The 12,745-nt window shown below is 58.5% G+C and overlaps 2 protein-coding genes across 2 annotated transcripts; both read left to right on the plus strand.

The window, feature by feature from the left end:
* The first annotated feature begins 315 nt into the window (after positions 1 to 315).
* Positions 316 to 7,332, plus strand: GARIN5B (golgi associated RAB2 interactor family member 5B). Its single transcript, XM_074370832.1, has 9 exons — positions 316 to 1,315; positions 1,498 to 1,652; positions 1,729 to 1,987; positions 2,220 to 2,244; positions 2,436 to 2,500; positions 2,591 to 2,694; positions 2,797 to 2,849; positions 3,109 to 4,954; positions 7,095 to 7,332. Exons 1-9 carry the CDS (start codon positions 1,166 to 1,168, stop codon positions 7,120 to 7,122), a joined length of 2,685 nt encoding a protein of 894 aa, XP_074226933.1. The 5' UTR covers positions 316 to 1,165; the 3' UTR covers positions 7,123 to 7,332.
* Positions 7,333 to 7,441: 109 nt separating this feature from the next.
* COX6B2 (cytochrome c oxidase subunit 6B2) lies at positions 7,442 to 9,026 on the plus strand. Its single transcript, XM_074369207.1, has 4 exons — positions 7,442 to 7,768; positions 7,886 to 8,015; positions 8,613 to 8,713; positions 8,827 to 9,026. Exons 2-4 carry the CDS (start codon positions 7,904 to 7,906, stop codon positions 8,878 to 8,880), a joined length of 267 nt encoding a protein of 88 aa, XP_074225308.1. The 5' UTR covers positions 7,442 to 7,768; positions 7,886 to 7,903; the 3' UTR covers positions 8,881 to 9,026.
* The last annotated feature ends 3,719 nt before the right edge of the window (positions 9,027 to 12,745 follow it).

The following is a 12,745-nucleotide window of genomic DNA, read 5'->3' on the forward strand; positions in this document are numbered from 1 at the left end:
CATGTCCAACAGTGCGGGATGGTTATATACATGACAGGGCATCCGTGTGATAGAATACACCAGCCACGAAGAGGGATGCTACAGAAGCCGCTTTAGAACAGAAGGAGCCAGCTGCTAACCACTGTGTGATCCTCCTTTTATAGGCCATTTAAAAATCCTAGAAGGAAATACACCAAAACGTTGACAGCGGCCACTTCAGGGTAGAAGGTGGGGGTGGGATGGTGGGTGACTTTCATTATTTGTGCTTGTCTGTATTTTCCAGAATTTTTACAATGACCATGTATTTTGCATGACACATTTTAAAAAATAATAAACACTATATTTAGAATGACAGAATATCAGCCCCCCTCCTCCACCCCAAAAGCCCTCAGAAGGGGACAAGAGTGACCATTCATTGAACGCCTGCTCTGGGCCATGCTCTAAGTACTTACAGGACCCCCTGTATCCTCCAATACCCCATATTTTACATATGAGGGAAACTGAGGCTCCTGGCGAAATGTGTGTTGTTTACAGTCACACAGAGCTAGGGAGAGACAGAATTTGATTCTGCCAAAGGTCTGCTTCATTCCAAACTCATGTTCCTTTCTTTATAACCAATGTAGAGCCACCATTGCCGCAGACACAGACAAGTTAGATACAGGAAAACTGAGGCCCTGTGGGGGTATGGGCCTTAGCCAGGGTCTAGAGAAGGGTCAGTGGCAAGTTGAGACTGTAATTCAGTTCTCCTCTCTTAAGACGCAAAATCCTTTTGTTTAATTATCCATTTACAATATCCCTGATGGACCCTCCCAGGGCCCTGGGTTGCCATTAATTTGGGTCTGGAGCAGGGGCTTCTGATTCATCCACCCCAGCCCCAAGACTCCAGGATACATTCCTGCAGGAGAAGGGAGCCCTTGGCCCCAGGAGAGTTCCCAGGAAGAATCTGTGACCAATGAGGTCACAAAGCCCCAACACCGAAGGCTCCTCCCCCAGCCCAGGGTTGACCACCCCTGCAGGGCCATGTCCAAGCCCTGGGGAAGCTCCATTCTCTGGAACCGCTGAGTTCCCGGTACCCATGAAGCCCACAGGGCTGGGGCCTGGGAGCCGGGGGGCTGGGGGGGTCATGGACCGGTATGTCAAGTCCCTTACTCTGTGCCCCGGGTGACCCATCCTTTTTGCAGCCGCCATGAACCGGCTCCGGAACATCAGGCGTTTGGAGCCACTCCAGGGCCCCCTGAAGTGGGTCCCCACTCTGGGCGAGCTGCAGAAGACCCTTCAGAAGGGCGAATACTTGCCCCTTCGCCCGCTGCCCATGTTTGAGAGTAACTTTGTCCAGGTCCCCGGCTCCCTGCGCCCTGGGGGCAGAGAGGGGCAGGAGGGCAGCAAGACCCCCTGGGCTGGGGAATGTGGACCTAGGCGGGCACGAGGCAGCTGGGGGGCTCTGTGGTGGGGGGTTCAGTGTGGGGGTACCAGAGGAGCATAAAGGAGTGGTCCCAGCCCCTCTCCCTGGACCCCCAGGTGACCAACCGAGGGGCCCCCGTGTTCGTGCACCACAGAACTAACCGAGTGACCATGGGCGTGGCTGCCTCCCTGCCAGGCCTGGTGTTGCCAGACATCCTGCTGATGGCCCAGCCGCCAGAGGGCAGGGAATGCTCCAACCTCGTCCTCACCAGGTGCCTCCATCTCCCCATCCCCTGCCACCTTGCCCCCATCTCCTGCTCTACCGCCTCCATCTCCTGCCTCTGCCAGGATGATCCCGCTGGACCTGGTCCACCTCTACGTCCACGACCTGACTGCCTGGCGCCTGAAGCTGCGCCTAGTCACAGGCCGCTACTACTACCTTGAGCTGGATGCCCCTGACAATGAGGTTGGCTTTCTGTTCGACCGCTGGATCCGCCTCATCAACCTGCTCCAGCAGCCCGCCACCTCCTGGGCCCCCAGGACCCTGCATGTGCCCCCCATGGACCTGGCCAACATGGCACCTCCTGCCTCCACCTGGCGCCTCCAGGTGGGGCCCTGACCCCACAGACCCCTGGGGGCAGTTCATAGCTCTAGATTCCAGAGGGAGCCAGGACCAAAAGCCCAAAGTCCAGGATCGCCAGGAATGGGGCTGGGGGGGCAGGACCCTTGGGTCTGAGGGAGGAGAGGCTGGGGGTCTGGAGTCCCGGGCTGGGTAGATAACGGAGATGTGGGAATCAGAAGAGCTCGCTCCTCCTGACTGCCCCCTTCTCTGTCCACAGAAACAGTCCCACCACAGACGATCAGGTGAGCAGGTTTGGGTGTCCATCAGGCCCTCCCCTGAGTCTTAGCCCCGCCCCCACCAGGCATGGACAGAGCTTCTGCAGTCCAGCTCTTGCCCCCTCTCCCTGGCTGAGCGCCCAGGAGCCTCCTCTGGGCCTCTCTCCGTGTCATCCCTGTCGAGGTCCTTGATGTGAGGTCTCCCCGTCTCTTTCCAGTCACGATTGTCCAGCCCACCTTTCCTTACAAGACGCTGACAACTCAGAGACAGAAGAAGGCCAAGGTGAGCAGGCCCCGGCCGGCCTGGTGGGGTGGGGGGCCTAGGCGCTGCGCCTCCTGACTGCCCTCCCTCCCACCCGCCCCTCTCTGCCAGACCCTCAAGCGCAAATTCAAGTCTCAGGCAGTGGGTGACTCCATGCCTCTTGTCTGGTCGCAGTTGGACCATTCTGCCACAAGAAAGAAATCCACAGAAAAGAAGTAGGCTTGAATCTTGTCACTGTGCGGGCATGGGGAGAGGGGTGGGGGCCTCTCCCGACCCGGCTCAGATGCTGCCAAAGTCACACCAAATCACCCCTACAGGCCCCAAATGGACCTCTGCCTTGACAGACCGCAGGCCCAAGTCCAAGTGTCCGGTGAGCACATCCCTACCTCTGCCTCCGTGCCTGGACCCCTGAAGTTCCAGCCCTTCTGCCCAGGGCTCAGACTGCTTTCTCCCCACCCAGAGAAGCCCAGCATCACCATTCGGACTATCTTCAGCATCATTTCCAACACAGCCAACCACATGGAGTCCCCTTCCAAGGCAGCTATATACTGGGGCTGGGGCCAACTTGGATCTGAGGGAGGAGGGGCTGGTGTGCTTGGACTGCCGGGTCTGAGGGAGGAGGGGTTGAGGGTCTGGACCTCTGGGTCCGAGGGAGAAGGGGGCTGGGCCCTGGGTCTGGGCATCTCTTTGGGCACTGACCATCCTTCCCTGCCCCTCCATCCACCTACAGGGTTGCTCTAATTCTGAAGCGGCCACATGCCTGGCAGGTTTGATTGAGACCCCTTCACGCTGTGTCTCGGTGGACAGCCCTAAAACGCACTTGCTGGGCTCCTGTGATCACCTGGATATGTACCTGTGGCAGCAGGACATGGAAGACCTGATGGACCCTGAGTCCAGCACCTTGTCCACCTCCTCCCTCTGCAGGACCACCCACCAGACCGACTTACACCTCCCTGCCCCCCAGCCCTCCTTCCCCAGGTACAATGAGGAAGCCAGGACTCCAGACTCTGTACAGAAGCTGTGGCCACCACCCTCCCAGAAGGCCCCAGCTGTCCCTGCCACCTCTTACAAGGCTCCATTCATCCTTGACCAGACCCAGAAAGTCTCAGCTGTGCCTGCTCCATCCAGGAAAGCTGCAACTCACCCCGCTGCTCCCCAGAAGGCCCTGGCCATACCTGGCCCATCTCGGAAGGCCCCGCATGGACCTGCCATCCCCCACAAGGCCCCAGCCGTGCCCGCCCCACCTCGGAAGGCCCCTCATGGATCTATTCCCCACAAGGCCCCAGCGGTGCCGGCCCCACCTCGGAAGGTCCCACATGCACGTGCTATTCCCCTGAAGGCTGTGTCCCCCCCTGCCCCAAAGAGGAAATCTCTGTTCCTACCAACCCCATCCCAGAAGGCTCTGACCTCACCTGCCCAGCACCGGACGACACTGGGGCCTGCCAACGCTGGCATGTTGCCCGTGGGAAGTCATGGAGGGGATGTGCTTGAGAAAAGCAAGCCTGAAGAGAAGCCAGAGCTGGTGGTGCTGATGGGCACCCAGGAGACGGACGTGGTGGAGATGAGGACTCAGAAGACATCCCTGGGACTGCCCTTCACTACCACCGAGAAGGAGTCGGAGGAAGTCCTGATCAGCAGAGCCCAGGAGATCACTGTGGATGGCTTGAAGGGCAAGGGCAAGTTGGAAGACAAGGTCCACACGATGAAGGAGGCAATCTCTGTGGACATGCCCGGCTTCAGATCCAAGGAGGTGGGGCAGCAGAAGAAGTGGGTCAAGACCCAGGAGCTGGCCATCGAGGAAGCCCCGCAGGGGCAGGCCAGGCCCTTCTCTGTGGAAGGGCTCGCCCTTGCCAAGCTGATGATCATTGCCGGCTCCAAGGAGCACCCCTTGAACCCAGCTCTGGTCAGTCTACCCTCCTGGCTCTCCACTCTCCAGGTGTCTGCCATGCCAACAATGGGCACGCTGCCCCTCAGCCCCACCAAGGTGTCCTTGCTGGAAGAGACACCAGCGGTGGGCAGGGAACAGCCACTGTTGGGGGCCTGGGTGAAGGGGAACACAGGTCTGCAAGCAGAGGTGGAGGGGGACATGCGTCCAGGGGCCGAGGTGAAGGAGGTGCCCTGGGACCCGAGGGGGCCTTTGAAAGTGCCCCCCCGCCCCAAGCGTGCCACCAGCAGCCCAAAGATGAATACTGCCTCCAAGACTCCCATCCCTCTGCCCGCAATGAGGTGGGAGGAGATACCCGAGTCACCCGTCTCCATGACCCCCATCTCAAAGACGGCGGCTAGGGTCTCCCAGCAGCCTGAGAGGGTATCTGAGGAGCTGGCGAGGGCGCCAGACCAGAGTCCTGTGGCCACTGCGGGGTCATCCTTGGAGATTCTCTTGCAGACTCTCTTGGAAATTGAGAGTATGAAGGACACGGCCTCCAAGGTAGAGAAGATAAAGAAGGAACTGGGCGTCTTCGCTCCTTCACCCAGGTATTTGGGGTGACAGCTAAAGTGTACTAACAGCTCCATTATCCATGAGGGCAAAGAGGGTCATTCCCTCTTTTTTTTTTTTTTTTTTCACTTTCCTTCGTGTGCTCAATGTATAGTGAGTGTCAGGCATCATTCTACACCCTGATGTGGCACTGAGCAATTTGGGGAGGGAGTGCTCCTGTCATCTTTTGGGTAGAGCCCAGGGACGCAGTTCAATATCCAACAATGTACGGGATGGTGCTCCACAGTAAAGTGTGATTCCACACAAAATATCAGCGGCGCTGAAGTTGGGAACTCTGACAATAAAATCCATATTAATTATATTGTACATTAGAAGGTGATAGGGCTCTGGGTAAACAGCAGAGTAGGGGGGATTGGGAGTGGGGTAAGCAGGTTCCAGTATTGGACTGGGTGGTCCAGGAGGCCTCTGTGAGCTGGTGTCATTTGTATAATGGTCTGAAGGAGGGGAGGGAGCAAGCCAAGTGGACATCTGGGGAAATTTGTTCCCTTCAGAAGAAACAGCCAATGCAAAGGCCCTGAGGAAGGAGTGTGCATGATGTGTTGGATCAAGAGGGACCCCAGGAGTTCCCGGAGTGGGAATTGCAGTCAGAGGAGTCATGGGCGTGGCAGCATCACATGGGACCTTCAGGCCATCTTAAGTACTTTAGGTTTGACGCTGAGCGAGCCAGAGGGTTTTGAGCAGAACGGCTGGAACTGATCTATGTTGGAAAGGGCTCTCTCTGGCTGAAGTTAGAGAAGGTAGCTGGGGAAGGTTGGACACTGGGAGAATGGTGGGAAGGCAGCTGCAATGACCCAGGCACAAGATGATGGTGGCTTGGACAAGAGGGGCGGGGATGGAGGTGTTGAGAAGCAGTGGGGTTCTGGAGATACTCTGATAGTTGAGCCAAAAGATCAGCCCCTGGGCTGGGTATGCTGACGTCACATCGAGGGTGATCTCGAGGTCTGGGATCTGAGACACTGGGAAGGCGCAGCAGTCGAGGAGGCTGTGCATGCAGTAGGTATCAGGGAGAAGATTAAGAATTCTGTTTTGGACATCTTGATTCTGAGATGTCTGGTAAGGATGTGGGGTAGGCCGCTGAACACATGAGTCTGGAATGATGTAGGGAGTCATTGGCACATGCACAGCTGCTGCAAGCTATGAGGCTGGAGGTCACCAGCCAGTGAGCGTAGGCGGAGACGGAGACCAAGGTGTTCAAGGAACGAGGAACCAGTCAGAGGGAGCGTGGAAGAACGAGACTGGGGCATCCTGAACATCAAGTGAAGAAAGTACGAGGAACATCATGGGAGCAGCCGCGTTAATGTTGCGGTTAGGTGAAGGAAGACAGGGTGAGACAGGGCCTCTGGATTTGTCAGTAAGGAAGTGAGGGGGTGGGGACAAAGACCTGAATGGGGCAGGCTTAAGGGAGCACAGGAAGTCGGGGATCACCGTGCCATGACTCTTGGAAACATGAGGCTGAGTTGAAAGGAGTGAGACACAAAAGGCCACATAGTGTACGATTTTGTTTGAATGAAATGTCCAGGAGAGGCAAATCCAAAGAGACAGGAAGCAGACTGGTGGTTGCTGGGAGCTGGAAGGGATGGAGGGATGGGAAGTGATTGCTTCATGGGTAGGGGGTTTCCTTTTGGGGTGATGAAAATGTTCTGGGAACTTAGCGGTGGTGGTGGTTGCACAACACTATGAACGTAATTAATGCCACTGAATTGTACACTTCAAGATGGTTAGTTACAACGGTAAATTTTGTGTGGTGTATTTTCTCACTACATATATATGTACATATGTATGTAAAGAGGGGAATCGGAGAGGAGGACTAGACTAGCTGTTTCCAAGCAGTTTGTTGAAAGAGGAGGAGAGACATGGATAAGAAGCTGGTATAGGATGGGGCACAAGAGAGGGCTTCTTGACAGGAAAGAGAGATTAGTGCATTTGGATGTGGGGGTGAAAGGTCCAGAGTTGATGCTAAGGAGGCAGGAAGGAGAGAAGCCTAGGAGGGACAATGGTGGGGACCCAGATTCCAGCCGGGTCCAGAAGCAGGACCCCCTCGACAGCATATATTTATTGAGCACTCATTACTGTCTCCCTGCTGATCCCCTAAAGCCTTCTCCGGCTTTCTTTCTCCAGCAAGCACAGTTCCCAGTGGCCTCAGTAGCCGGATGCGGGGCACTCAACCTCAGTTGCCAAGTGTCCAGAGAAGCCCAGCTGGCCAGGTAGTCCCTGCACTCCGCGGACCACCTTAGACCTGGCGCTGGAGTCCAGGAGCTCAGACCCCACCCTGGCTCTTTCCTCTTCCTCACAGGCCCCCAGGTGCTGTGCACCTCTACTGTAAGAAGCAGGGTGCTGAACAGGCCGGGCAGGGCATGTTCCCTCTCCGGTAGCGACCAGAACTACCTGTACCTTTATATATGGGTGGCGGGGGGCGGGGCGGGGGAGAGCCCGCGGGGTGGCCCACTTTCGCAGAGATTAAAAGCCTGAGTCTGAGACTCGGCAAAAGCGGCGCCTGGATGTGTGTGTGTGTGTGTGTGCGTGTGTGTGCGCGCGCGCGCGCGCGCGCACCGGCCCCAAGAAGGGCGTTGGGCTGGAGGCGGGACCTGGGTGGTCCACACCGACCTGGCCCCTGTCCCAGGACGTTCCCTGCAGCGCAGCGGCTCCCATTGGCTGGGGTCCCGGGGGTCCCAGCCAATCCGGCAGAGGGGTCATGTTTTTCCTGGGCTGGGACCCTTGAGACTCAGAAACGAGGGGCACCCCGGACGGAGCCACAAACTCAGCTGACCCAGTGACCCGCTGACATCAGCCTGGTGAGGGCAAGATGGGTGAAAACCGGGACTGGATTTCGGGGTGATGGTCAGAATCTGGATGCCGGTCAGAGCGAGGGGCGCCCCAGAGAACCCACAGAGCCCTCTCCCTCCAAGCAGGAGCTGCCAGCCTTGCGGATGTTGGATGTTGATTGCCAGGTGCCCTCCAAGGGGAGATGGCCGACGCCACCCTTCGACCCACGCTTCCCCAACCAGAACCAGACCCGCAACTGCTACCAGAACTTCCTGGGTAAGACCTTGCGGGCCAAGTTAGGGGGAGGGGTGAGAGACGATGGGAGTTAGGAAGGGGCGCGCCCCACCTGAGGACGGGGAGAGGGTCCAGGACCCCGACGCGAGGACGGAGACCTTTGGGGTGGGGAGTGGAGTGAGCCTCGGCCGAAAGGGGCGTGGCCTACCCCCTTAGGGGCGGGACCTTGTCTAAAAGGGGCGGGATCGATCCGTGGAAGGGCAGGGTGAGGGGGGAGCGGAGTTAGCCGGCCTGGTCTGGAAGGGGCGGGTCCCAGTCGTGGAGGGGCGGGGTGAGGGGGGGATAGTCAGGGCCTGGCTAGTAGAGGGAGGAGAGGGGTCCTGCAGGTTAGGGTGGGACCGGGTCTTGGAAGGGGCAGGGCCTATTCTGAAGGCAAATGAACGAGTCCTGGAAGGGCTGGGTGAGAGGGGGGATAGGCGGGGCTTTACCGGGAGGAGGCTGTCTCCGGGTCTTTCTGGAGGGACGTGGCTAGGAGGGGCTGGGGCGAGGTAGATGGGGCCGGGCCGGGAGGGGCAGGGCGTGCGGTGCCACCTGCTTGCTCCGTCCCCGGCCACCTGCCCGCCCCGCCCCACCCGGCAGACTACCACCGCTGCGTCAAGAACATGAACCGCCGCGGGAAGAGCACACAGCCCTGCGAGTATTACTTCCGCGTGTACCACTCGCTGTGCCCCATGAGCTGGGTGAGTGGACAGGGGGGCGCCGCACCGACGAGCCGGACGAGGGTGGATGGCCCGGGTGAGCTGAGCCAGCGCCCGCTCCCCACCTCCTTCCCTCTCGTCCACCACTCTCCCAGGTGCAGCGCTGGACAGAGCAGATCAAGAACGGGACTTTCGCTGGCAAAATCTGACTGTCTGAGCGCGGCTCCTCCGAGGGATCAGCCCCAGTGACACCCTCCGCATCCTCTCGTCTCTCAGAGAATGGACCCTACCACCCCAACACCCGCCCTCGCCGCCGGCCCCATCTCCAAGCCGCAAATAAAGCTGTTATCGCTGATTTTCTTAACGTCTGGTCAGTGAGACATGGGGACGTCCTCCCTGTGTCAGCCCTGCAGCCAACACTACTGCTTCTGATCGTGGGCGGGGTGAGGGAGGACTGTGCTGCATCAGGGCAGGGATGGAGGGAGGACAGTCAGATCTTTAGGGTAGGAGCAAGCCGAGCCCCTCCCACCCCTCCCCAACTCCCCCAGTCCCCTTTTTCTCTCTGAGTCCCAACACTTGCCCACCAGGATAGTTCCCTGCTGTCCCTGCCTCTCAATTCCCACACCTACCTGTCACCTAAGTCCTCCCTCCACCTCCTCACGCAGGACCCTCTTTTCCTCCTGGACCACAACCCCAGCCCGCTCCTGGGATTCCTGTGGCCCTCCTCCCCCAGTCCATCCCATCTCGAGTCCCAAGAAGTCTTTTATGTACCACCCAGCGCTGCCCCTAGCCCACCCTCTCCTGCTCCTGATCCTTTCTGGCTCTCCACCATTCCCTCACTCCCGCATCCCCTTCTAACTCCATTTCCCTCCCAGTACATCCCCATCTCCATCACGTGAGCCCCTTCCAGCAGAGTGCTCTGCACTTATCCCCTAGGTCTGCTGAGCACCCTGTCCACAGCCAGGAGCAGCCTCCTCCTCTGATCAGACAAACGTCACTTCAGTTTCTCCCACCAGCCCCTTCCTGACTGTGAGCTTAGGACACCAGGGCTCCAGTCTGTTGTTTTTTGCCCCTGACCCACTGGGACAATGGGTCTGTGTTCATTTAAGCTTGGGGACGACAATACTTTCATTCTGATTCCAGACATCCCTCAAAATGTCACCTTTCCAGCCACCTCCACACCACCCCCTACCCCGGCCCCACGCCAGGCTGAGCAGTGACCCTTGGCAGAGCCTGGAGCCCTGGGGTTCTACCTTGGTCCTTCCCTAGATGGGTGTGTGTCCTGGGCATGGGGAGGATTGGATTTGACAGTTTCTGTCTGAAGCTGTCAGCCTCCTGGGGCAGCCTGGACCCCCAGACTCTGCCTGAAGTGATCTCATAAGGCCCCATTCAATCCCAGGGTTCAAAGGTGGCTATTACTAATCATTTGATGACTTATGGGCGGCCCTGGACAAGCCTGCTGACCTGCGTCACCTCAGTCTCCCTGGCAGTCAACAGAGATGGTCCAGAGTCCCAGTATCAGGAGAGGTGGGATGAGGGGAGGGGCTGGGTGAGCTGAGGGGAGAACTGGATCCATTCACTCCCCTTTCTCCCTCCAAGCTGCCCTCACCAGCCCACCCAGGGCACATCCCAGATGTGACATCTCCTGGGATGGCTCCACCCTTGACCTTGGCCCCAGCTCCCTCTCTCAGACCACAACCTGAGAAGCAGAGGGGCAAATGAGGGCACAGGGTGTGGACTCAGCCAGACAGGCGGGGCTGGAAGCCACAGGAGGGGGCCCGTCGTTTGGGCAACCTCCCTCAACCTGCAGACCTCTGGCCTGCACAGAGGTGGTGCTGCTGCAGGAAAGGAGGAAAGCGGAGATGACACGCAGCAAGGCAGCTCTGAGTCACAGCAGGGGGATGGTGGCTGTCTGAGCACTTGGTGAGGTCACCCAGGTAGCATCTGAGCACAGGGCCTGACACCTGTGCAGCCACAGCCAGCCTCCTGACCTCTCCAGAGTGCCTGCAGTGGGTTCCCACCCTGTGGGCCAGCAGCCCCTATGAGCCTTCCCCCTTCTTTCTCTCTGGGGCCAGGCTCGCTGCCTCCACCCCTTGACCACTTCTGGGACATTCTTACACTCATGGCCTCCCTTTTGCCATCACTGCCCTATGGATGCCTGAGTCCAGGGCAGGGCCAGACCCACCTCACCTCTAGTCAGTTGGGCCTGACCAACACTCTCAGGCCCCAAACTCTGGCTCTGGACACCTCCTCCACTGTTCCTGGGCTAGCTTTGCCCACCCACATCCTGAAACCTCAGTGCCAGCCTCACTGTCCCGAAGCAGCCTTCCAGGTCAGAGGAAACTGAGGCCTCTCAGCCTCTTCCCCATGCCTCCCCTCAACCTGCATCCATGCTCTCCTCCCCCTCCCCCGCTTCCCCACCCCGCCCCATCATCAGTAAACTCACTCTTTTCCCTTCCCACTTCAGCTAATTCCTGCCAGTCTACTGACAGGCTCAGGTGTTCCCAGGTGCTTCCCAGACTCACAAAACCACTTGGCCACCCTCCGCCCTTCGCACCACGAACCCTGGAGGCACTGCTCCGGCTCTCCCTTCCGCCCACATACCATCCCACATAAGCCACTGCTGAACCAAGCTCTTGGTCTCCAGTGGGCACAGTCCCAGCCTCCTCTCTGATGTCTGCCTCTCCCCCGTCCCGAAGATCTCAGAGTCCAAATGAACTCTGAGAATGGTTTCAAGTCCTGGCCCTGAAGCTTACCAGCCATGTGGCCCTGGACAAACATCCGAAGCCCTCTGCACTGTGGTCTTCACGTCCAAAATACAGCGATAACAATACCTACACTTCACAGGGCTGTGGGGAGGATGATGCTTAGTCACAAGCTAGGACAACGTGCATGTAGCCCAGCTGTTCTCAGGGTGTGTGGGGTCTCAGTCTATATAAATGACTGGAAACACGCTGGCCTGATTCCAGTGCCTGATATCACGCTGGACAGCAACCACAGAAAGACCAACCACATTCACAGGCCCTGGAGCTCCTGGAGGCATCTGGTCGACTCCGTGCACAGGGCAAAAAGATCAGAGAGCGGCCACAAGGGAAGAAATGGGGTCCAGGATTGGGGCATCCTGCCTGGCTCCCCTGCTGTTCCTGCCACCAAAGGAGGGGAACTTAGAAAGCTTTGGGGAAGGCACTGCAAAGTGCGGGGGTGCTTCCTGAGACTCTGGCCATAATTATCTTCTTTCAGCTCCCTCCTTCCCTCACCTCCTGGCCAGCTTCCCTGTTTCCTTGCTCTGGCCCCCATGTGTATGATGGGGATCTCAGCCTGAGCCTTCACCCTCTGACTCTTGAACACAATCCACCCATAGGCTTGCCAGGCCCCAGCTCCACTGGGACATCGCAGAGCCTGCCAGCTCACTGGACCCAACACAAACCCCTCTCACCTTCCTATTGCAGTTGGGGCCCCACCTACCCTGTGGTTTGAGAATAAACCCAGCAGCAAGGTGGGCTCCGTCCACGCACCAGCTGTGGGACCTCGGGGCAGACATACCTGCCCTCCCTGACCGTCTGTGGAGGCGGCGTGGTCCTGGTGGCGCTGCCGTAAAGGTTGGGGCCAGGGTGCACAGGCCGTACGAGGAGCATTGGCTGTAGGTGCTGTCCTGGAGGTCTTCCCAGCCCGCCTTCCTGTCACTCTAGCCCAGGGGTTCTCACCGGGTGCTGGCTCTGGTCCCCAGGGGTACATCTGGCAATGAACACCGACACTTTTGTCACCACTGAGGGGGTGCTACTGGCCTCTCGTGGCTGGAGGCCAGAGAGCTGGCTCCTCGTCCTACAACACAGGATCAGCACCTCAAGATGGCGGCAGTGCTGAGGGAGAGACCCCGGTCACTGGTTCCTAATCTTCGTGTTCTGGGTTCCAGACCCTTTTGAGAGCTGGCTGAAGGCTCTAGACCCTCCGCCCTCAGAATGTGCACGGGAATATGCAGTGGCTACATTTGAAACAGGGTTCCAGGAGGTTCTTGGGACCTCTGGCGTCCATCCGGGCTAAGGATCCTTGCTGAGCTGTGACCATCTTTGTCTA

The sequence above is a fragment of the Camelus bactrianus genome, chromosome 9, assembly GCF_048773025.1.
Source record: "Camelus bactrianus isolate YW-2024 breed Bactrian camel chromosome 9, ASM4877302v1, whole genome shotgun sequence".
Classification (NCBI taxonomy): Eukaryota; Metazoa; Chordata; class Mammalia; order Artiodactyla; family Camelidae; genus Camelus; species Camelus bactrianus.